Genomic DNA, 24,614 nt, shown 5'->3' with positions numbered 1-24,614 from the left:
ACCCGAAACCAATAACCTCTATATTAAATAATTGAAGGATATTATGTAAAAGTTTAAAGCTAGTAAGGCGTTCTGTAATATTAGGGGTAGTAATTAAAAATATAATAATCGTTATTAGAATTCCCTTTTTTAGCGTAACCTTGCCCTTACTTTTAAATATTCTAAAAATATAAATAGTAATAATATAATAAACTATATTAAGATAAAGGGTAATCTTAATAATAAGGACGCTAAATATATTAAATAGGTTTCTTGAGATGAAAGAAATAAACGCCGTATTTTCAATTTCTATTTTCGTTACGGAATTCGTAGGTATATAGTCGGCAATTATATATATTAACCGGTATAACGTCTCCTTATTAGTATTAAATCTACTAAAATTAAACTTAAGGTAGAACCTATATTGGAAAATAGTAATAACTACTCTTCTTCCAAAGAGTTAGAAAAAGAGTAGTTCCCTTATAAAATCAAATAAAGGAGTATTCTAAAGTATTAAGTAAGAAAGCGGGAGTTGAGAGTTTCCTGGAATTTATAAAAATAAATATTATTAAAATACTTATTGCTATTAATAATAAAAATTGTTTTTATACCTTCGTCGATGAAAATTGCTAATATTATACTATAATTAATAAAAATATTAATAAAAGGTTAAAAATTCCCGTTGTACCTATATTTAAAAAATAGGTACGCGGAGCCTTATTAAAAATAGAAGGAATCAAAACTAAGAGAATTATTTATTTTAAAGTAAATATTTATAAATATAAATCTATCGTTTATATTTATATAATCCCTAAATTAAAATTCCTTATTATTCTAGAGAAATTATAGTTGATTACGATAAAGGCCAATTCTATCCTTTATAAGTATAGACTTTAATACGGGGTAGCTAATTACTAAATCCTATACTTAGGATATTCTTCGAAGAGTTTCTCCTTAAAGGCTAAAGAATTTAAGGAAATAATATATTATTTAATAACTACGTTCCTAACTATAGTAAATAGGATTAAAAAGAAAAATAGCCGGTAAATTACAGTATTAATAATATTCGTAATAAATTTATAAAATATTAAGAAGGCTTTTAAACCTAAGGTCGATATAATAAATAAAGAGTTATAAACGATAATCATTATAAAAACATATAATTACTTACTCGTTTAGAAATAAAAGGAGGCTAATAAAGTTAATCCTAACCGTTTAAACATTAACTATAAAATTAAATTTAAAAAAAACGAAAATGCTAAGGAGCTGCCTCTCCCTTATAGTTATTTTTATAATATATTATAAAAAGAATTCTTAGTATTAAACAAAACGTTTAGAAATCTTTTTAATAAGGGTTTTATCCGTATTAATAATTCAATTATTGCTACGTTAATTCTCTTTATTATGAAGTTAGGAGGAAGTCTTCGGTTTTACTATAATTATATAGTTTTTAATACTATTATTAAAATTGATCGGTACTTATTCCCCTTAAGTAAAAAAATATTTAGAATTATTATTAAAGCGAAATGGTTTATTAAAATAGAAATTGTATAAGCGTTCTATAAAATCCGTATAGCCAAAAGAAAGGAAAGGAAAATAGTATTTCGAATTCGATATAAGTTATTTAAATAGTTAATTATACCTTTTGGACTATTAAGAATACCGGCAACGTTTTAATAGTCTATTGATAATATTTTGGAAAATTCCTTTAATAATTTTATTTTAATATACATAAATAATTTACTAATTTTCTTATTAAATTCTAAAGTAAATTATTTAGCTAAAGTATATAAAGTTATTAAATATATAGCCATTGTTAAGTTTTATTTAAATTTAAAAAAATGTAAACTTGTAGTAAAGAGTGTTGAATATTTAGGTTTTATTATTATTATAGGAATTAATATTTAGGTAAACCCGGAGAAGATTAAAACGATTATCGAATAGGAGGCACCTACGTTTTAAAAAGGGGTACGAAACTTCTTTAAATTTACTAATTATTACTGGATATTCTTTAAAACTTTCTCCTTGGTTGTAGAGCCGTTAATAATCCTTATAAATAAGGGGGTCCCCTTTAAATAGACCGAGTAATATAATGTAGTTTTTGAAAAATTAAAGGAATTATTTATTAAGGCTCCGATTTTTACTTAGTAGGATCCCAATTTATTTATTTTCTTAAAAGTAAATTATAGTAGGTATAGCTTCGGTGATATCCTTATTTAAAAAAAGGATAGGTAAAAAACAGCGGTTATTTATTATTTTTAAAAGTTTACCCCGGCCGAACGTAATTATTCTATTTATAATAAAGAGATACTTACAATTATTAAATATATAGAAAATTAATCCACGGATTAAAGGTTATAAAAAATTTATTATTATTATTAATTATTATAATTTTAAATATTCTATAGAGAAGTAGAAACTTTTTAAATAATAGGTGTAATAGGCCGAATTTCTCTTATAGTTTAATTTTGAGATCTTTTACCGTCCGGGGAAATTTACTATAATTTTTAATATTCTATCCCGTTCGGATGAAGACTACTTTAACAAAGAGGACGTAAAAATTAGGGAGATGTAGTTAATTCCCTAGTCCGTTCTTAAAAATTATATTCGTATAATCGCCTTCTCTATCACGGTAGGGGAGGGTATAAAGGTATTTAAGAATCCGGATTTATAATAGCTTTTCGAAAAGGTTTCCTAAGAAAACGAAATCTATTAAACGGTCTGCTAAATTATTATTAATAAAAATAAAACCCTCTTAACTTTTGCGTAGGGTTTAAAAGTTTAATTCGGTAAATATATTATCGATGGGTTCGGCAAATTATACTATAGAGGTTATATTTAAACTTTAGAAATTTCCGGTATTACCGTAGTTATAGCCCTATATATATCTCTAAAAAACCTTAAAAGGAACGTTCTCCCTACCTATATTATTTAAGAAATATATAATTCGAAGGCTCTTAGGCACCCCAGAAGAGAAAGTATTATTTATATTATAAATAAAGATTTTTATTGGCCGTTAATGAATATTTATATCCATCGGTTCTTAGCTAATTATAATATTTATAATAAAAGTAAAATATTGGAGAAATTAGAAAAGAGGGCTATTAAAACCTTTTTCCATCCTAAATTAATTCTTTAAAGATATTTAAATAAATTTTATTATTAATCTCCCCTATATAGGAAATTACATCAACCTCCTTATTATTAAAAATAGGCTTAGTAAATTAATAATTTTAGAAGTAATACTTATTATAAAAGTAAAAATAATAATGGAAACTTTCTTTAAGTATTTCATATAATATTATAGGTAGCCGTAGTCCATTATTAACGATAGGGGTATTAATTAAACTAGCCGATTTTAGAAGCATTTCTACGATTTATTAGGTATCGATCAGCTTTTAAGTACCGTTTTTTACCCTTAAGCCAATAGTAGCCCCGAGAGAATAAATTAAAAAGTATAGGCCTTTTTATGAATTTTCCTTAATTACGCCAAAAATAATTAGGATTATTAGTATTTAATAATATAATTAGCGATTAATAGCCGAATTAGTACCTCTATTAATATATTTCTATTCTTTATTATTTACGGCTATTATTTATAATCCTTAATAGTCCTACTAATTCCTCTAGTAGAAATAGATCTTAAAAACCCGTAGGTAAAAATTAAGAATTTCGTTACAATACTATAGCAAATTATAAATTTATATTAAATAATTATAATAATCTCTTTATAAAAGTAAGAGCGTTTTACTAACTATAAAAAGTAATTAATTAAAGTTTTTAAAATAGGGAATAAAATTTAGTTGAATTTTAAGAACTTTATTATAGCACGCCCTAAAAAGAAGTTCGATTGGGTTTATATAAAATATATAGTATTTAAAATTCTTAACCCTTTCGTAATAAAATTCTCCGATTTTTTAATAAGAGCCTTTAATAAAATTTATATAAACTTACTTAGGAGAGCTTATAAAGACCCTTTATTAAACTAGATTACTACCGATTCTTAATTATTAACTATTATAATAAATAGAAAGAAAGAATATTGCGTAAATAAAATCCTCTATTTTATAATTGGGAAAAGTCGTAGAATAATCTTAGTTAATTAAATCAATTAAATATAATAATTTTAGGAGCTGCTAAAGGAATTCGCTAATACGGTAGCCTTAGACCGTTTCGAAGCAAAATATAGCTTAGCTAATATTAATAATGAATTAATCGAATATTTTAGTATGGAATATACAAAGTAATAGAGACGCTAATAAAATAAAAAAAAGGGAGGGTAATAAATATTAATTCCAAGTTTCTCTAATTCTTCTTCAATATTTTATACTTCTAATTATTTTTAATTTCTATAGCTTTTAATTACTTTTTAAACAATTCGAAGCGGGCTACTAGTTTTACTATAGTAAATTCCCTAGAGGGGAGAGCGGAGGTTAGGGGAGCGGCCGGAATAGTAAGAACGGCGGAAATTAAGGGAATGGTAGTAGCGTTACTAAAGGCCGAAAAGAAATAATTATATTTTTATTAAAATATTTCAGTTAACCGAAATTTATTTTATTAAAGTAAATAAAATAAAAGAAATTTATAAAGAAATAGTACTAGTTTTATATAATTCGGCAGTATAGTATTAAATTATTATAATTCTACGAACGTATTCGAAAGCTTTTATTTTTTCCTTACCGGAAGTCGTCGCCTCCTAAATCGCACCCAACTTCTAGGTTAAAAACAAGGTTCGGTCGTACCGCATACTATTATTATAATAGATTATATACGCCCGATCTTTAAGCTTAATATAATATTCGTATAGGACGTTTAAGTATAAAATATACGGGACTATAGAGAATTTATAGTCCGTTTAAAAAATAAATAAAATTAATAATAATTTCTTAAAATAGGAGTAATAAAGAGGATTTATTAATAAGTATTTAAATTTAATAAATTTAAGCTTTTTAGAGGTAGCGATAGGGTTTTTAGTACGCTTACGACGGGCGGCGGCCTTTTAGAAGGGGGATTAGGAACCGCGTGAAAACGGCGAAAATAGGCCCTCGCTCTTAAATAGTTGAAATAGGGATGGGGATAGAGATAATTCGGACGAAATTAAGCGAAGTATTTACTTTAGTTAAGAAGGGTAGGCGAATAATTGGATAGGGGATAATAATATTTACTTTAGTAGTTTGAGCGACGGTTAGAGAAAAAAGAGGAAAAGAGAAAAAGAGGAAAGAGAAGTCAGGAGAAGGGTTTTTATATATAATTCTAAAGGTATATATATACGTACGCTGCCACTTGCTACCTACGTTAATCGAAATAAAAGGAGCAAACGCGTAGAGAGGTAGGAGGAGGGAGGAGGGGGGTAATATTACAGGGCTAAGGCCCGGGTTATAATATTCTAATTATTGATTAGAGTTATTATAAGGCGCTGTAGCTATACTTATATAACCCCAATTAAAGTATACGACTAGCACCTATATTAACTGTATTGTCCCCGTTATATCTTCCGTATGCTATTTCGAAATTAGCGTTCGCTATTCGGATATTTTAATTAACTATTTAATATAATTAGTATATATTAATTGTAATTAACCGCTCGTTGTTAAAGTAATACTTTTTACTATATTAGAAATTACTTTCGTTATAAGTTTAAACTCCCTAATAAGTACCCCTACCCGTCTACTTCTATTTATTTAAATTAATACTACGATCGTCCCTTATGCCAATTGTATTAGAAAATAAGCGTTTATTATCCCTATTATTTCCGTCCCAACGGTTATAAAAGATATTCTTCTTAATAAAATTATAGAAGTTAACGTAGTTTATTATTAATAAACCATTTCCCTCATCGAAAAGATTTCGCTTTAAAATATTTAATTAATTATTTTCAATTAGTACTTAAAGTATATTCAATATTAAAAGGGTAAGAAGGGGCTTACCGTAGACGATAAGCCCTTATAGCGTTTCATTTATACTTATACTAAATTTTATGTTTTAAATAAGGGATTATTTAATAATTATTCTTATTTCATTTATTAAATTGGCGAATAGTATATATTTAATAAGAAGGTCCTGAAGATATTAATATTAATAAGTTTAAATTCGTTAGTACCGACCCTTTTTTAAATAGTAATAAAATATAATTTATTAATTTCTATATAGAATTATTGAAATTAATTAATTTTAATAAATTTAGAAAAGAGGTAGAGATTATAAGTAAAGTGAAGAAAGATTAGCCCATAGTAATTACCCTTATTTAAATTATTATTATAGGGTATAGCGATAATTCCGCCGACGCTGACGTTATTTATAAAATAATAACGCCGAAACGTATGCGAAAGTGGGCTACTTCCTTACGTAATGGGAATTCCGGTTCTTTTCTTATTTTTAAACGGATATTAGTTTTAAAGAAGGATATTAAATAGGAGCCGGGTATTAAAAAGAAGCCGGGTATTAAGAGGGAGCCGGCCGTTAAAAGGGAATTGGGTATTAAAAGGGAATTGAAGATAAGAGTGGAGCTGGGTATTAAAGGGGAATTAAGAACGAAACTAGAATTTAATATAATATAAATGTTAAAAATTAAATAAAAATATTAAGTTAAATAGAGGGGTAGTATTAACCGAAGTATAAATATAAAGAAAAAATTTAATTTAAAAGAAGAAGTAAAATACGAAGATGCTCCCCCTTTTTCCTAATAGTAAATTAGGCTCTAAAAGGAAAGTAATATAGAAGATAATAGGTAGGGGTCGGTAAATATCGATATTATTATATTGGATTATGTTATTATAAATAAAGAAGATTTTATTAATTTAATTACTATTGAAGAAATCTTTATATATTTTATAAAGGGCCGGAGAAGTTCGCAGCTAATCGGTTCTAATAATTTCAATTCAGCGCTTACCCCGGCCGAAATACCCTCGGCGCTTTTAATTCATAATTATAAATAGTGGACCTTTAAAATATTAACTTTCTCTTTTTATTCGCGGACAATCTTTATATTAATAATAGAATTAATATTCTATATTTATTTAAATTCTATATTCTTCGCTATTTCATATATCCGTATTAAATATATTAAAATGTAAGTAAAGTCTTAAAATTGTAAAGAATATTATTCTTTCTATTTATTTATATTGTAAAATTCAGACTTTTATCATATAATTTAATAAATTAAAGTAATTAAATAAAGATCTTATATATATTTAAATGGGATATAAAACTTAAGAGTTTAATAATTGAATAGTATATATAAAAGAAATATATTATTGAATTTTCAAATTCGACTTATATTTATGAATTTCTTTTTTCTTTTCAGTAAATTTCTTATTTCTTTTTTAATTTATATATTCCTATCTTCGTAAATATAAATCTGTAATCTTTACGAAACTTCATTAATATATTTTATTCATAACGGGAATACTAATATATATAAACGCGGACTTTTTACTTTTATATTATCAGAATATTATTTATATTTAAATAATATAAATATATAAATACCTTTTACAATTAATTAAATTATACTATTATTTTAATTTACTTATATATCAATAATATATTTTATAATACTAATAGTTAATTAATTCTAAAGGTGTTTAATTATTTTCAATTTCAGTACTAATCGCGCTAATATTTATTACTACCTTGGATTCTATTAATTCCACCCTCCAATACTTCTATTATTTTATTTACGTCTCCTCTACCTTATTTAATTAATTCCTTTACCTCATCGAAGTTACCTATTAGTAATTCTATAAAATATACGGCCGGAATCTTCCGTATTAACTTATATTCCTTTAATTAATTCCGAAAATAATTGTATTATTATTAGAATAATTAGTTTTAAATGTTTCGAACGTATAGGACGAAACTTTCTATAATTAAAGTATATAATTTTATTATTTCTTAAAGAAAATATTAGTCGAATTTATAATTATTTTATTAAATAATATTTTTCAAATATATATACCGGCCCCAATCTATTATATATTGGAAATTAAAAGCTTTAAGCTTATTATATTTATAATATAAAATTATTAGTTTTCCGGATATAATGTAACGGCGATTGCGTTGAGGTTGGATAATATATTAATTTTAATATTTTATAAAGTCCGAAAACTCGGTTTGAATCCAGAGTATAAAAATATATAATAATATTATATGATCTTCAACCCTAGTAAACGACTATACGTTTATAAATTTAAACTTTTTAAAAGAATTTTACTAATATTAAATTAAATCCGATTATATATAATCGGGGGATATTTATTGTTTAGAAAATCGTTCTGCTATCGCGTAATTACTTTTATTAATTTTCGATACGCTAATTATTAGTACTTTTTCCTTGGAAGAAAACGTTTTATATATTGAACAGTCGTTCCGGATTGTATATTAATAATATTTAATTTTTTTCTATTATATTATATTGGGTGGGAAGGTTTTTTTTATTAGTACCTGGTTTAAAAACGATGATTAAATTTAGGATTATCCGCTGGAATTTTAAAATCCGCTAAATTTTACTCCCGATTATAATATAATAAAATTTATTTACTACTATATTAATTTTATTCCCGCAATTAAATTGTAGTTAGATTGGTATAAACCTATACTTTTTAATAAATTTTACCTATTAATAAAAAATAGACCTCGCTATCGTTATAGAGATACTGATATAGAACTATAGGACGTAATATAAATATGTATTAATATCCGCGTATACTTTAATATTAAATTCGTATAATTCTAAATATATATTAATATATTATATATAATTTAGATTAAATATAATTTACCCGCCCCTATAATATTATAGAAGGTTTAATTTCTCTTATACTACGTACGGGAAATAATTTTTAAAATAGGAAAAAAATAATTCTCGAAATAAATAAAGGTCGAAAAATTTCGCGAAATAATATTATTATTCCTATTTATTTAATTTCCGAATAAAATAAGTTTCCTCCGAATCTTTTATTTTATTAAAAATAGCACGTATTTTATTGAATTTCTCACAAATAATTTTAGGCGTATATTTTAGAAAGATATTTAATTGTCTTTGTAATGTTTATAAATTATGTAAAACAATTATAAAACTACGGTTTCAAAGTAAAATTAATAGTTCATTATTAGTAATTAGTAGTTTAAAATATATTATTTTAATCTATTTGTAAAATTTATCGGTAGGAAGAGTTTTTAATCCCTATAAAACTATAATTTCTAAAATTTTAAGCAAGCGGCCTAATATTAAAGTATTTATTATAATACTAAATTACTCCTTTAAACCTTTTAAAATATTATTACGAGAGAATTTATTTGTATATATTTAGAAAATAAAATTTATATAAGGGCGGACGTCGGTACGTACGCGAATTATTATAAGAAAATAATATATAATAAAGTTTTAAAGTATTATATAATTTGTTTAATAAATAGTTTATACTTTGTAATTGTATTAAAGAATAGGCGATTTTTTATTGTATTTGAATATAATTTTCCTGGGAGTGTAATTAAAATTAGTTAATGTATATCAGAGGTAATTAATCATAATATCCTAAATTGATTTAAATTCCTTTATAAAGTACCTAGTACGGACTTATATAAATAAAATTCTATATTTCTATATAGCCACTTAAAAATTGAAGATTATTAGCGATTTATTTTCTATTCTTTATTTAATTATATTCCTTCAAAAGTTTATAATATATATATATAGAAAATATATATATAACCGCGTTTAAAAAGATAATCTTTTAATAAATATTCTAATCTTTATGTTTATTCATTTTGAACAAAAATATAAATTTTCTAATTGCGTTCTCTTTTAAAAAGTAAATTAATATTTATATAAATATATAAATATACATAATTAAATTTTTAAATTTGTAAAAATATTCTTTTAGAATTATCTTCGTTAATTAATACCGGACCGATATATTTATATAGATTTCTAATAGTAAAGGTTATAAACCTACCCCTCCCAACAAGTAATTACTTACCGGGCTCGTATATACCCGATAAAATAAGGATTATTATAGGATATATTAATCTTATTTCGAAATAATCGTTCTTATGAACCTTCTTAAAGGGTATTACTCTTTATAATATAATATTCTCATATACCCTACTACTCCCACATTATTAATATTAAGAATAATTATTTTTAAAACTTTCGTTTTATAATTCTTATAAATTATATATATTAATTCTTTTTATATCATAAAGATTATTATTATAATAAATAATTATATATTTATTCGAATATTTATATATATATATATACATACAATTTAATATAATTAGCTTTGGTATTAATAAGCTTCTTTAATTTAAAGGTATTGAAAATTATATTCTTTAGGTTATAAGAATTCAAGTTTATTCTACCTTCATAAAAATTTAGAAAGGATTTTAAAAAAAACCAAAAATAATAAAAGCGCCCTCGTTAAATTATAATTAATGATATAGAACGGTTCCTTTTATTATAAATAATATAAAGCCTTAGCGCTTTTAATTTAATAGAATTTAAAGGATTTATATAATTTTAAAGGTTTAATTTTTGAGATTTTTATTATAAAAGAATCTTTTACCGTTATTGTTCAATAAGATATAGAAAAATATTTAAATAAAATTAAACTAATAATTAATAAATTAGAAGCTAAGGAAATCGAATTACCTCTTTAAATCTTTATATTTTAAATTTCATTTAATTTGGAATAGGAGTTTAAATGTTAATTTTTCTCTATAATTGAAAAATTTAAAAAGGATTTTAAAGTTTATACTTTAAAAATACTAGTTTCGTCTTTATTAAAGAAATTTAAGCGTATAGATTCTAATTATAATAATATTGTTTTTATTAATAAATAGAATAATAATAAAGTGTTTGAATTTTATAATAAGAATTTTAATGCTTTTTAAATTTTAAAAGCAATTAAAAAGGTTATTTGCTATATTCATTATGATAAATTTGATTATACGTATATTAGGTATATCTTTCTTTAGTTAAATAAGGTTCCCAAATATTTTAAATAAATAAAGAAATATAACAGTTTTAATACTTCTTCTATAATTTTAAAAGTCGAAAATAATAAATTTATTAATAAAATTCTCGCAAATACTTAAATAGTAAATAGGATTATACTAAATATTCTAAATATTATTACTCAAAGAATTTAATTTATTAAATTATTAGATAATTATTATTAAATACTAAAATTAAAAAATGGAGAAATATTTAATAGTTTTCTTAAATTATATTATTCGGCTACGTTTAATAAAAATAAGATAAATAATTATATTAATATTTCTATAATCTATTTTAAATTTATAATTTGTATTATTATGAATAAGAATTTCTTTTATGCTTTCAAAGAAATTAAAAATATAATTTCTTAAGAAAAGGCATTTAAAGATTTACATTAAATATTATAAATATATTACTAAGTCTTTTAATTATTTTATAAATAATTAATTTATATACATAAATTATTTTATACTATAGTATATTAAAAATAATTGTTTTAATTCTATATACTACGTATAAATTAAGTAAATTTGAAAAAGTTATTTAATTATTTAATGTAGAAAGCGTTCATTGTTTATTAAATACGATTGTTCTTAATTAAAAGTAATTATTGGATATTAAATACTAAGACCGAATATACTATTCGTATAGAAATAATATATATATATACAAAAATTAAAATAAGTTCGTAGTAAAATAAAGCTAGAATTACCTATATATTAAATATATTTGAAGAATTATTAATATAGTATAATTATATTCCCATTTTACGTTTTTGCAGCGACATCGCTTTAACTACTCTATATTATCTAAGATTACAAATAAGAATATTTTTTATTTCTTCTAATTTATTAAACGTTATTTTATTTATAATATTATTTTTTAATTCTCCGTTTAAGGAATTTATATCTCTTCTACCTCCTCCTTCTTTATTTTCTTTCTTTAACCCCTTTTTAAAAGAATACTTAATAGGCAACCTAATGTAGTAATAGTATATATAGGCGCTGCTAAACTACTTTGGGTAAGGCGTAATGTATTCGGCCGTTGGGTATATAATAGCTTCGTTAATATATTTAATATATTCGTCGCTATTATATTTCTCTTTAAATAAATATATTATAATAATAATTATTTACCTAATTATATTAATTTTAAGAATAATAGGTTTTTATGCCCTATTCTTAAAAGTCTTTCTAACTTCCTATAAATATACGAATTTTTATTAAAGCTAATAATATTAAATTGCTTCTAATATAATAATATAATTTTAATATACTATATTATCCTTTAGGATTTATTTAGTAGAACCCGTAATATATTTTACGATTTTAGCTAATAAATAAGTAGTTTACTCTTCGGTATTTAAAACTTCACTCTACTAAATAAGGGGCGTCGGTGACGGGCGGCTAATAAATTTAAATGGCGGCGGTATAGTAGGGATTTGTATAGGGAGCGGTAAAGGCGCTATAAAAGAGTTTGGAAAAAGTAGCGAGAGAGTAGTGAGAGAGCGGAGAGAGAGTGGTAGGGGAGTGGTAGGGAAGTATACATATTAGTTATACAATATTAAAGTATAAGGGTATAGAAGGAAAGTAATTAATTTAGAGAGGAGGAGTATACGTGTATTTGTATATAGAGTATTAATAATTTTTCTAATAAATGGTTATAATTGAGAGTTCGGACTAATTTTCATTTGAGTATAGCCAACACTTGGGCTACCGTAGTTGAGGCTCTATTAATGCCTGATGGTCATATCATCTACAGGTAAACAACAATCAACCTCGTGTCAACAAACCGTTGAGGAGAAAAGGTAGGTAGGTATCTACCCGTACAAGAGACGAACATTCGAGTACCCCGTCGTCTTGAGATACTTTCGCTAACTAAAGGTATGCAACAGTTCGCTTCCTTCCCGTCCGCTCGGCGCTGATATTCGACTTCAGCCTTACACTACCATGGAAGAGAGACAGCAATCTCCGCTCCCACCGATTGAGATCTCGTCAGATTCAAAAGACTTCGCCACACCTATTAACCCTCCTAGCCCACCACGTGGGCGCAAACCGGCAGCTTCCAGTCCATTGCCAGCTCGGCCGCCTCCAGTCTCCCCATCAACAATGGCGCCCGCAACCACAAACATCTCGCCAATGTGGCAGTCCTTGCCTGTGGAGCTTGTGCAACGAGTTCTTCATGAGCTCGTCAGTATCCATCTCTGGGACATTGACTCGGACCCGTTTTATCCCTGGGAGACTCTCCGCCAGCTGAATCATCAGCAGAGGCGACGGATCGATGCTCTATACCGACAGCTCTTACTCCCCATCTCGAACCTGACACTTTGGACAGAGTTTTGCCCTACTTCAAAGCATAGCCCTGATGATCTTGATAGCGGCACGGGGTTATTATATCGGTTCTGGGTGTGGGACGAAGATAAAGGTTATAATTCCACCAACGACACGATAACCTTGTCTCTCGCCGGGACTGAAACGATGCTATCTGTGGATGACGACGAGGGGTTTGATACTTCAAAGGGATGGACTAAATATGTCAACAGCTTCCCACCCGGTGGACTTTACGTCAACCCACAACCCGATTACGGCTTCACTCTGAAGTTGAGCTCTCCGCCTCGACCCGGTTATTCCCCTGATTTCCACTTGTCATTGCAGGGGGAGATACCGGCCAGCCATGTACCTGACGTCCAAGATGATTCCGACGATGATTCGATTAAGCTCAGCTCGAGCCAACTCATTGGCGCCTTGATTCGGGCATGGAAGAAAAGGATTATAGAGTATGAGCGGCAAGGTATATGGAAGACTCAATGGTATATCCCACTGGAGCGCCTTGATGATCTCCCCGAGGTCTAAGGAGGATATACACAATAGGCATCAGTAAACCTTTGCGAGGGGCAAAGGTTCTGAGTGGGAATAATGCCCTTCACCACCCTTGCAGCCGTCCGTTCACCTGCCCCCGCGTTCACCATTCACTGGACAACCAACACACTGATTCATCACTTCGAATATTTAATTCCTTTCTTCCCGAAACTACATATCTTCACCTCTTCAACATCCGTCTCCGTCAACAGCATCACCGCTCGGTTTCGCAGTAACCTAGGAACATTGATCCTCATACAAGGTCTGAGCCCTTACACCATCCCAGTACGACGTGATTCATTTGTTCACCGTGGCTAACTAGGTGCTTCCGTTCAGTCCAGGTGTTGACAACATATCCCCAAGCCGTCAAGACACTCAACTTCACCAATTTGTACCATGGAAGCCTCAAAGCAGCAACTGTCGTCCCCAATCTGGCAGAACCTCCCAGTCGAACTACTCCTCAATGTGTTCGATCACCTCATCAAGATGTCTCTCGATCAAATCGAGACCGACCCCTTTTACCCCTGGGTCCTCCGCCAGGTACACCGCCATGTCAAACACCGCATCGACAGAGAATACCGACGGGTACTCTTTCCCCGTCTTTTCGTCATCAACCAGTTCCGTAATTACTCCCAGAGAAGGAACACCGTGGAAAGCATTACAGGAGTCCCAAACCCACGGCATGCCCTGTGGAAACCGTACATTGACGAACAGGCGTCAAAGTCCTTCTCCACCTGGGATGACGGCGACAGGGTGACGTTCTACACCCTTCCGGACAGTCCACTCGAGCGTAGGTTCGAGTGCAATCAGCACCTTCGCAGTGGCAACCGTCCGGTATGGGAGAGGCCTAGAGTCCCCTACGTTGACGTTTGCCTTCTCCTTAAGAGGCGCACTCTTGCAGTAACGCTTGAGGGGGCGACGGCCTTCAGGGACACGTCCATGGAAACGTCGGTTGATCGCGTGGCTGTACGGTTCAACGCGGTCCAACTCATTGACGCCTTGTTGACGGAATGGGAGCGACGTTCGAGGAGGATGGGGGCTGTCCACTGGTTACCAAGTGAAGGTTGGCTGGAAGGCAGTCAGGATGAAGTCAGTCAGTGTTACTTCAAGTACTAGGGCGGGGTTCTCGCCGGTACTGGGGGCGGACAAAGTAGTGATATCATTCGATTTTACCCCAACACATGTCGGTGATGGTTAATCCTGTGGTGGTGGAAGCAGGGAGTGATGAGGGTGGGAATATACCTCTATATGGCATATACCCCGGACTTTGTCAACTGGGAAGAAAGGATCAGAAGGATGTTGATGGCCAAGGCATATGTAGGCCTTTGGAGGTACACAGTTCCTCGCCAATTGATGATTACCATTGACTAAATCATAGGTAAATGCCCCCTGAACCCCTTTTGTTCGGTCCCCCTCCGAATTACCCTGTAAACTAGTAATTCCCTCCCTTGCCTTCGTGATACGTGGTACAGAAATGGAGCAAGGTTCTGCCTAGCTATCCCCACTGAGAATCTCAGCTGTGTTCTTGACAGGTGATTAATACTAGAACCAAGACATACCCCTATTGGAACTCGTATTATGTTGGCACCTAGCCCGTTGGCTCGGGACGAATCGGACGATTGATGACTGATGACCAACAACAACCCGCTAGCCCGTCTTCGACCAACCAGCCGACCAAAGCAAGCACAACCCGTGCAACATGAGCTTTTCCGTCAGCGTATATAAATCGCAAACGTGATCTTGCCACTTTGACTGGCTGGGATCCAATGCCAATCCAGTCGCCAAGTCGAATCCGCACTGGACGGAATGTTACCTCCAAGAAGAGGCTTAAAACTCTACAAGTCCGATGCAACTGATGATCTGAAACTCTAAAACCCGGTGATCTATTTGCGGCTCAGTAGGCTCGGTCGTAAGCACATGGAACGTTCCTTGCTGTCTTACACGAGGGTCGGCCTAACCATATACCGCCTTTTGGGGGTATCTTTGTCGTGTGAGTTGCGCCACGCCCTCACAGGCTTGTTGTAGGGGCCGCAATGACAACTCTGATTGAACCACGGAAGGAACTGACTCGGAGGAAGTCTTGTAGAGGAAGGATTGACTTCGTGATGAAAGGATACGGTACACCAAATGAGAAGTGGGAAAGGAAGGTCAGTCCGGACAGTCAGATGCCAAAGAGGGCCTGTCACCGACTCGCCGTTCGTGTTACGGAAAGAAAGATGGTTCCACATCGGGATATGCGGTGAACTGGAGGACAACATATAAAGCCACGAGCCCTCGACAAATTCTTGAGTTGAAAAGATCATTATCCCATCTACTATCGGCACCACTGCATCAAAGTCATCCTCGATCTTTCCCTTCAAGTCGTATCCAGCACCAAACCACTTCAAAGAAGCACAATGAAGTTCTCAACCCTCCCATCCGTTGCCTTCCTCGCCTTCTCAACCGGCGCCCTCGCAGCTCCCCAACCCATCCTCACCAACAGACAAAAGTAAGCCGATCCCTCCTCCTTTTCTCTCCCCTCTTCCTTCCATTCCACGTCTAAAATCTAACTCGCCTCCCCTCTATCCCCAGCTCCCAACCCCCCCTCTCCAACCCCAACCAAAACGCCTCTCTCCAGCCCTTTCTCTCCTCCGCCTCCTGCTCCGGTCCGCCCTCGCAGGTCCTGATTCCCGTCTCCTACGCCACCTTATCCCCGGACACCACGCTCTCTCAGGGATGCTACGAGTTCGTCGACAACGGCGTGTCGACCCCCGTCCAGTCGGTTAGGATCACGGGCGTCTGGCCGGAGGCGAATAAGTGCTTGTTGAGGTACTATGAGGGGACGGGGTGCGCTGCTGGTGGAAGTGCGTTTGGGACGGTGGCGCCGAATACGTGTGGTGGGTTTGGGGGGAGGGGGATTGGCAGTTATCAGGTTGTGTGTGAGAGGACTTAGTGTGTTGGAGTTGAGAATTGGGTGGGGTTTGAGTGGCTGTTGAGCTATGCTGTTATGGTTTGGTGATGGATGAGTGATGGTTGTTGCGGATTAGGAAGTGTAAATGCTGTTCGAGTTGAGAGGTTGGGTACTTCAAGGTGCTCGAGGCACTGTTATTGGGCGTGGAAACGCTAGATGTAGACTACCTACTTGGTTAAACACGATTTCCCCTCCTGTCTTCATTCTCCCCCAGCCACCCCGTAGGTGTGCAGCATTGCCTTAATCAGATTGTGCCACTTGAATCGAATGCGTCGACCACCGTCGTGCACCTCCAAACCTTCCAACACGATCGAACTCCCATCCATGACGAAACACTTGTTTGTTCATCGGTCCCTCGAACGTCGGGTCGTCCATACCATATAGGGATGGTATGGAGCCCACCATGAATGGCGACATTGCCCCGTTGCGGTCATTGCGCATGGTGACCCTTTGATTTTCCCAGACAGCAAGGAGAGCGTCAAGACCTTGCTGTCCATATAAGGGAGCCCACACACGGGAGTCGGGATTATACATGCTCATCCCCTCGGGGAGAAGCTTGTTGTAATACGTGGTTGTGTTAAGAATCATGGCAGGCCTATGAAGGAAGAATGTGGCCATTCCGCTGCTATCGACCACGGTACTGCTGCGATTATGAGGAATTTGCTGAGGAACAGGAAAATATCGAAAGTAATGCCCACGGGAGAAATCGACGCAGGCGAAGAAGACCATCGTGCTCAGCCATTTATCGAGGAAGTAGTGCTCGAGAGACTTGTGGGACTTGAACAGATTCCAACCCTGGCGGTATGCTGTCCAAGCCGTGATCAAGGGCTTGGTTTGGACGGCATGTGTCTCGGGACGAGAGCGAATGCGGCTGCACATGACGTCTAAGAGCCAGTTGTGGTACGTGTTTCGAGTGTTTAGGATGTCTTCGAAGAAATAGTCGAGAATTTCCTGGATGAGCTCGAAAGGAAGCGATTTCCACACTGGTGAAAGTTGTTCGTCCATCTCGTCCGACGCTATGATGAGTGCTGCGTAAGACTCGTAGCAATTCCAGAGTCGTAGAAGAAGTAGCGACGTATATCCGACAGGCAAGATATCTTGTCGTATGCCGTATGGTTTATTGGTACTGCAGTATTTTCTTCGGCGGTTGCTGGGAGAAGAACGATTCGGAGAAAGCTGAGAATTTCCGGCGAGGGGGCAGCAGCGTTGCAAGTTCTGATGGGTGGCCCAACGGAGGTGGAAAGGCGATGACGGAAAAGGGTTGGGCTTGGTAAGGAATTGGTAAAGGGAGTGGACGGAGACCAGGCCAGATATCTGGGAAGAAAAATGAGGGACTTAAATCAGGCACCTGTGGGTATTTGAGGCTATATAGGCAATAGTAGTGTGTTCACTGTGTTGGCTGCCCAGTGAATGGTCACAACGGAGGCAGGTGAACGGACGGCTGGACGGCTGGACGGCCCAGCTGGCTGGTGAAGGACGCTATCCCCACTTAGAACCTGTCTCCTACCAAGGTTTCCCGCCTGTCGTTTGTATTGCACTTCTTCTACGTCCGAATCAAGCTGCCAATGAGTTCCATTGGCTTTGCATTCACTCACGGTCTAGGGTAGTAGGCACAAGCTAAAGGTGGCGATGGTTTCCGCTTGATTCTTTGTAATGGAATTCGAGGTACTTGTCAACCATAGGTACTTTCAAGGGACTCTAGTGCCTAGCCAGAACTCTGTTAAGAATCACATTGTTGTGTTGACAAGTCGGCATTTTAGAGAAAAGATACATGTGAGTGATGCCCATTCTTTCTTGGAATCTAATCAGATTCGGGATCCTCTGATACCTAAGGTAGAGGTACTATCTACAGGGGCAAGCTTCGCTCTTCCTCTGTCTCGTAGAGGAACCAGTTCACCATCGCCGTGATGAAATCCTCCCACCTGAACCGAATGTACCTGCCATCCTCAGACACCTCCAAGCCCTCCAGGTCAACTGAACCCTTGCGGAGATTGTACATATCCATGGCCCGGTTAAATTCAATAACGTCTTTCTGCCAAGTTCTGGCACGAACCCCAACAACGAGGCAGCTCGAAGTTCTGTCCTCAACATAGTCGTCCCAAGCATCAAGGAGATCGTCCATCAGTTCCTTCAGTGTCATGAGCCCCTCGTCTACGACGAATCCATTTTCTTCGGGCTTGTAAAGGAAGAAAGTGACCTTCGTTCCGCTATCCCGCTGGCTGTCTTGGGAGGGGCCAGCCCTCACCATGGCGTGATGATCTTCCGACTCGGGAAAGTGGAAGTATCGAAGAGAGGGGGCTTCAATCTCGGCGTCAAGGCACAGGTAGAGCGTCACCCTGCTCAACCATTCGTCTCGGAAGTGGCGCTCAATGAGAGGTCTCTGACGCCTGAAGAGAGACTCACGGCGAAGGTTCCAGGTTTTGAATGACATACCATTGGCAATGCCGATGGACGGGGAAAGGACGAGCTTTCCGTCGGCATCAAACTCACATTCGTCGTTGAAAAAACACCTGTTGATGAAGCTCTCAATGAGGTGATTCAAAATCTTTTGGACGAGTTCAATTGGGAGCTCTCTCCATAACGGCGAAATTGCCCGCTTGTTGTCCCACCAGATACCAGTCGGCCATGTGATAGATGACCTTAAGGGTCCATGGGAGTGAGGCGGAGGCTCAGGGGGGAGCTCGGAGGGAGGCTCGGGGGTGTGCTCGAGAGTGCCTTCCATTGCAACGAAGGAAAGTTGATAGGCGTGATGAGTGTCGATTTAAGCGAAAGATAGCGACGTTTCGCGGAGCCATTCGGGACGATAGCCTGGTTGCTTTAATGGTTGCTCTTGGACTCCTCGGTTGATGCGCAAGAATTGCACCATGTGGTACTGACTCTGAACCTAAGACGGTTGCCAGGTATATATACCTACATATAGTTGTCGATAACAAAGAACGAAGATCTGGAGATAAGAAGGTTCTGGTGATTGCCAAACCGTTGTCAACGGGAAATGCTGGCCAAATCGAGAAACGGGGGCCTGCAGCACAAGGGCAAAGGGAAAATGCAGATCGATGGTCCAGGCGGTATATGCTTGCACAGACCACAACAGAATCTTCTCTAACGAACAACTCAGCGATGCAGACAAGCCAAATAGAATAAACCGAATAACAAGTGGAAAGCAAAGTAACAAAGCAAAGTAAAGCGCCGGAGAAACGAGCACAGGTTTCCAGCGTTTTACGGCATTCAGCTTTCCCTCAACATCTCCAACAAGTCAGTTACCAAATCCATCCACCTAAAGCGAATTCTCTTTCCATCCTCCAATCCCAGGCAAAAGGGACGGCGCTAGGAACCTCCATGTCGGAGACAGTTTGCGGGTCAAAGCCATGCTCGTCGTGGTCGTAGTCGACGTCGGACGCTTCTAGTATGGGGCCATGGAGGAAGAATGTGGCTTTTTTCAGACCCTACAGGTAGGTTGCTGTCTTCATCAGGGGTAAGGTCTACCTGTAAAGGTATGGTTGTGCTGGGATCCATGTCTATGTCGTTGAAGGTTGACTCCGGGAAGCGCAAGTACCGGCAGTAGTCCTTCATCCTGTACTGGTCCATGTAATCGGATGAGGGGTCGTCGAGGAAGAGGTAGATGGTGGTTTGGCTCAAATAGTTCTTGGTGAAGTGCATGTGCCTTTCGATGAGCCGTTTCTGGGATTTGAGGAGTGGTTCCCCGCGGAGGGGTCCCCCGATCTCACAGAGGCGGTCTGTAGAGGTATCGATGGTGGACTTGCTTGTGACTGATTGGAATGCTTCGATGCCGGGATGACAAGGGGCGAGCATGTCTTCGATGAAGTGGTCGAGAACCTCTCGCACGAGTTCCATGGGAAAGGACTGCCAAGTTGCTGAAAGCTCTTCCTCGAGGTGTGAATGCATTGAGAATCTTGATGGTGATTGACTGGTGTGAGGTAATCCTTCCCTATGATGTTCATTCGTCATCGTATGCACAGGAGGCAAGTGGTGATTGATGAGAGAGTTTGGAAAATGTTAAGAGTAACAGTGTAAAAGGGATGAACATCGTGAAGTATTGGTATAGCCAAGAACGTTCTCATGGAGATAGAAATGTTGGTGCGGTGGATGCCGACTTGGTCGCCCAAGTTTGTTTGCCTGGAATGTGGAACTTGACGGGAAGCAATAACGCCAACGTGCTACTAGTCTCCGCTCCCAAGGCAGCAATGTGTCGATGCATGTACCTTAGAAGCACCAGGCAACAACATCACCAGTGCCAGTCCCGTCCCCGATGCTGGGGATTGAACCATACCTCTAATGACCCCTGTGGCACCGTAGAATCAGAGTCAGACCCATCATCTATCCTCAATAGCTCCAGAATGCGGGTGAACACAATCGTTATCAACTTCTTCCAAGGATACCTTATGCAATCCCCGTCGTCTAAAACCTCCCAGTCTTCCAGACGCAGTGTAGTAGAATCGATAGAGGTAGCCATTCTATCCAAACCCATAATACGAAGAGGATACCACTCAGTTTTGTTGGCGTTGATGGACTTGTTCCAAGTAGAAAGGAGCAAAGCGCGGGGATAGTACTCCTCGTTTGCCGCTTGGAGAAAGAAGGTGACCTTTTCAGACTCAGGATCACCGTTGTCGTTAGGCGTGAGATGAGGATCCGGTAAGAACCCTAAGATGTCGGAAAATCTGTGGGCGTGCTTGTCAGAAAATCTGTGGGCGTGCTTGTAAAGTACCAACGAAGAGGCGCTCGAGTCCTCCTTGGGCCTCGGGGTATATCTGAATTTGCACGTTGTTGAGCCAGTGATCATGAAAATGACGCTCAATAAGGAGCTTCTGGGATCTGAAGAGGTCATCCCGTCGGAAGTTGAACCAAGCATCCTCGAGGATAGCAGCAACTGTAGTGGTATATGTAGATTAGATGTCGGAAGCTCGGCAGGAGGTAAGGAGGTCTTTGATGAAGTGGTCGAGGATTTGTTGGACGAGTTCGATGGGGAGGAGTTGCCAGATTGACGAAAGTTCCAGTCCGTCCGACAAGCTCGTGTGCGGAGATGCAAGGGGCTGAGTGGACTGAGGTGAAGGTTCCATGTCGTTCGCAATTGCGAGGAAGAAAAGGATTTGAGAGATGGACAAAAACGACCAAGAAGGTTGGAGAGCAGAAGGGAAAAAAAGAGCAGAAGAGAAAAAGAGCAGAAGAGAAAAAGAGCAGAAGAGAAAAAAGAGCAGAAGAGAAAATAACATCAATGAAGGGAACGGAGCAGATACCTCGTGCGATAAATACCTCTAGGTACTTAGCCGTCATGATGACGTGTTCTCACGAGAAAGGCTGCCGCCTGGCATGCAAGCCACCACTCCCCCTTGTACATTCGTTGCAACCGTCCCATATTCCTACGCAATGGCTTCCATACGCACCCTCACAGCCTCCCTATGCCCGTTTTCCTCCCCTGGTGACTCTCTTTCATCCTCACCATCCTGGAAGTCCCCTCCCTAATAGTTCCTGTCAATTCCCTCAATCCAGCCCATCGCGATCATCATCCCAATCATCCCCATCCTCGCTCACTTCCATTCCCGGTTCCGGAACGTAATTGTACCCGTTATACGATCCGAACTTCGACAAGAACTTGCTCATCAGCTTTTTCCAGTTGAACTGCACCCGCCGACCATCGTCCAACACCTCCAGACCCTTCAGGACGACTTCGCTTTCGCTTGTCCACAAATCATCCTCGGGTCCCGACTCAAGAGTCTGCTCCTTGTTGCGAAACGCTAGGCCGAGTCGTTCAGTCTTCCCCTTCAACACCTTCCCCCACGAGTTCTCAACACGAGGTAGAATCTCCGGTACATTGCCAAATTCTCGCTTCGACGTCTCTCCGTACGAGTTTGCGCGAGCTGACCGCACCGGACCCCGTAGAAAGAACGTGACCTTCTCCTCTGCGTCCGCATCACCATCCCCGCCCTCCTTGACTTTCACTTCCGGCAGCGTGGTTGCAAGATCCTTTCCCTCGGGGCAGGAGAGATACCGACAGTACAACATCCTCCGCGAGGTACTGTACATGTTTGGGTCCAGGTACAGGTAAATCGTGATCCTGCTGAGCAAGTGGTCGCGGTAGTGGCGCTCAATGCGACGCTTCTGGCCGCTGAAAACCGGGATGTGGCGGTACTTCATCCATGGGTCCAACAGCTGGGGTAGTTCGCCATTGTCGATCTCGTCCTCGGAGATCCAGTCCATGTCATGATCGCCGAGGAGGTCGTCGACGAAATGGTTCAGGACTTCCTGGATGAGTTCGGATGGAAGCTTCCTCCAGAGTTATGGTGACAGTTGCGTTGCGGTCGACATTGTTGTGTATGCGAACTGAACTGAAGAGTTCGTAAAACTGGAAGTGCACGAAGCCCTTTCAGGCCTGGCGCTGGGCGCCGCTGGAGCGCCACAGGGTAGGGTTAGGGTCCAAGACATCATCAGGCTCGGGTCTCGATACCTTACAAGTACCTACAGGTAGTCAATACGCAGTGAAAGGCACAGCCAGTTTCTTTTCCCAAGATTGATGTATTTACCAGGCATACGAGCGCAATCACGGCGCTCGATGCACCCACCAACTACGCCAACCATCAACTTGATCCTCCTCCATTTGTGCCGCAAACGTCTCGAGGTACACATCCACCAACTCTTTCCACTTGAACCGAATGCGATGCCCATCATCCAACACTTGCAACCCAGGCACCTCGACTTCCTCCATACGCAAAACAAACACGTCGTGGTCGGGGGTGTAGTCAAATTCGTCGGTGGAATCCGGACGAACACCGATCTCAAGTCTGTGAAGCTCGTAACTTTCGGTGATCCGTTCCCAAGCCTCAGCCGCTGCGCCGGGCAGCTCTGGCTCCTCATCCTCGCCCATTATCTTCGGTAACAGCATCCAGGCACATCGCTCGTTGAGGCGAGGGCCGTCTACCCGGTATACTGGTCCGTGAAGGTTAAAAGGTTGCCCATTCAGAGTCCGAGTCCGGCCCACCGTCGTGGTCGTGGCCAGCGCTTTGTGAGACATCGGGCGGCATTGTAGGATAGATATATTCCGCCGTGTCGGCCGGTCCCTCCCATACAAAGAGACACCACACAACAGGCAGATACCGACAGAAATGCGTCTGATTCACGTCTTCCTCCTCCACGTGAAGGTAAAATGTCATGGCGTTCAACCAGACGTCACGGAAGTGCCGCTCAATCCGTTTTCTCTGATGCTTGAACAGGCTGTCGTGACGCCACTTTCGCCAAAGGCGAACCAGGCCATTGGCGTAGCGGTCTAGGTCCGCGGCCCGACTCTTTCCTTCTTCGTCGGACTTTACCGGGCCGGCGAGGATGGGAATGCCGCTTGAGGTGGAGGAGAGGAGGTCGTCGATGAAGTAGGCGAGAACTCCTTGGACGAGCTCGATGGGGAGTTTTCTCCAAAGAGGGGAGAGTTCCTCCGGGGTGGTCGTCATTGTGGCAGCTGGACCTGGCTAGGTTGACCGAAGGTGTAGAAAAGTTATCAAGTGGAAGAAGGGCCGAGAGAACTTGAGGAAGGAAGATATAAAGAGGAATGCGCGTCCATGCGATTAGCGCCACAACTTGAATTGCCTGTACTAGAGTATTGTGGTTTAGTTCCGCTCTAGCGAAAGGTAGGCAACAAGCAGTCAAGCACCATGCGAGTTAGCCCCTGGTCAAGCTTCTAGGCAACATTCGACTTACAGCAACTTGTCTCCACATGGTGAAGTCTTTCACTGCTACACCAGACGTTCTTCAAACCAAAACCCATGCCTTCCCTAGACAATGTCATATCAGTCATCATCAAATCCATGATAGTCCTATAAGC

General features: G+C 37.1%; 8 protein-coding genes across 8 annotated transcripts; 3 read left to right on the top strand and 5 right to left on the bottom strand.

Annotated features, from left to right (window-relative positions):
• Positions 1-12,765: 12,765 nt before the first annotated feature.
• On the top strand, positions 12,766-13,997 carry B0H65DRAFT_74101 (uncharacterized protein). The gene is made up of 2 exons (XM_062831353.1): positions 12,766-12,788; positions 12,876-13,997. Exon 2 carries the CDS (start codon positions 12,931-12,933, stop codon positions 13,831-13,833), a length of 903 nt encoding a protein of 300 aa, XP_062676651.1. The 5' UTR covers positions 12,766-12,788; positions 12,876-12,930; the 3' UTR covers positions 13,834-13,997.
• B0H65DRAFT_74098 (uncharacterized protein) lies at positions 13,998-14,994 on the top strand. Its single transcript, XM_062831352.1, has 2 exons — positions 13,998-14,101; positions 14,176-14,994. The coding sequence occupies exon 2, from the start codon at positions 14,236-14,238 to the stop codon at positions 14,953-14,955; it is 720 nt and encodes a 239-aa protein (XP_062676650.1). The 5' UTR covers positions 13,998-14,101; positions 14,176-14,235; the 3' UTR covers positions 14,956-14,994.
• A 926-nt stretch (positions 14,995-15,920) lies between these two features.
• Positions 15,921-16,771, top strand: B0H65DRAFT_534439 (uncharacterized protein; the record flags this gene model as incomplete). Its single annotated transcript, XM_062829002.1, has 2 exons — positions 15,921-16,327; positions 16,411-16,771. The coding sequence occupies exons 1-2, from the start codon at positions 16,236-16,238 to the stop codon at positions 16,769-16,771; spliced, it is 453 nt and encodes a 150-aa protein (XP_062676649.1). The 5' UTR covers positions 15,921-16,235.
• Positions 16,772-17,029: 258 nt separating this feature from the next.
• Positions 17,030-17,843, bottom strand: B0H65DRAFT_565716 (uncharacterized protein; the record flags this gene model as incomplete). The annotated part of the gene is made up of 1 exon (XM_062830294.1): positions 17,030-17,843. Exon 1 carries the CDS (start codon positions 17,792-17,794, stop codon positions 17,030-17,032), a length of 765 nt encoding a protein of 254 aa, XP_062676648.1. The 5' UTR covers positions 17,795-17,843.
• Positions 17,844-18,635: 792 nt separating this feature from the next.
• B0H65DRAFT_565714 (uncharacterized protein) lies at positions 18,636-19,829 on the bottom strand (the record flags this gene model as incomplete). The annotated part of the gene is made up of 1 exon (XM_062830293.1): positions 18,636-19,829. The coding sequence occupies exon 1, from the start codon at positions 19,509-19,511 to the stop codon at positions 18,636-18,638; it is 876 nt and encodes a 291-aa protein (XP_062676647.1). The 5' UTR covers positions 19,512-19,829.
• A 217-nt stretch (positions 19,830-20,046) lies between these two features.
• B0H65DRAFT_553428 (uncharacterized protein) lies at positions 20,047-20,641 on the bottom strand (the record flags this gene model as incomplete). The annotated part of the gene is made up of 2 exons (XM_062829960.1): positions 20,047-20,232; positions 20,273-20,641. The coding sequence occupies 2 exons, from the start codon at positions 20,639-20,641 to the stop codon at positions 20,047-20,049; spliced, it is 555 nt and encodes a 184-aa protein (XP_062676646.1).
• A 1,368-nt stretch (positions 20,642-22,009) lies between these two features.
• B0H65DRAFT_480886 (uncharacterized protein) lies at positions 22,010-23,271 on the bottom strand. The gene has a single exon (XM_062827608.1). It carries the CDS (start codon positions 23,000-23,002, stop codon positions 22,286-22,288), a length of 717 nt encoding a protein of 238 aa, XP_062676645.1. The 5' UTR covers positions 23,003-23,271; the 3' UTR covers positions 22,010-22,285.
• A 439-nt stretch (positions 23,272-23,710) lies between these two features.
• B0H65DRAFT_74048 (uncharacterized protein) lies at positions 23,711-24,424 on the bottom strand. The gene has a single exon (XM_062831351.1). It carries the CDS (start codon positions 24,241-24,243, stop codon positions 23,743-23,745), a length of 501 nt encoding a protein of 166 aa, XP_062676644.1. The 5' UTR covers positions 24,244-24,424; the 3' UTR covers positions 23,711-23,742.
• Between the last annotated feature and the right edge of the window lie 190 nt (positions 24,425-24,614).

Source organism: Neurospora tetraspora (assembly GCF_033439725.1).
Source record: "Neurospora tetraspora strain CBS 560.94 chromosome Unknown B0H65scaffold_10, whole genome shotgun sequence".
NCBI lineage: Eukaryota > Fungi > Ascomycota > Sordariomycetes > Sordariales > Sordariaceae > Neurospora > Neurospora tetraspora.
Note: the sequence above shows the minus strand (reverse complement) of the source record. Positions and strands in the feature narration are given on the sequence as shown.

Excerpts from the sequence above, each read along its gene's own strand:
- B0H65DRAFT_74101 (XM_062831353.1), top strand. The coding sequence starts at position 12,931 with ATGGAAGAGAGACAGCAATCTCCGCTCCCACCGATTGAGATCTCGTCA.
- B0H65DRAFT_74098 (XM_062831352.1), top strand. The coding sequence starts at position 14,236 with ATGGAAGCCTCAAAGCAGCAACTGTCGTCCCCAATCTGGCAGAACCTC.
- B0H65DRAFT_480886 (XM_062827608.1), bottom strand. The coding sequence starts at position 23,002 with ATGGACTGGATCTCCGAGGACGAGATCGACAATGGCGAACTACCCCAG.
- B0H65DRAFT_74048 (XM_062831351.1), bottom strand. The coding sequence starts at position 24,243 with ATGACGACCACCCCGGAGGAACTCTCCCCTCTTTGGAGAAAACTCCCC.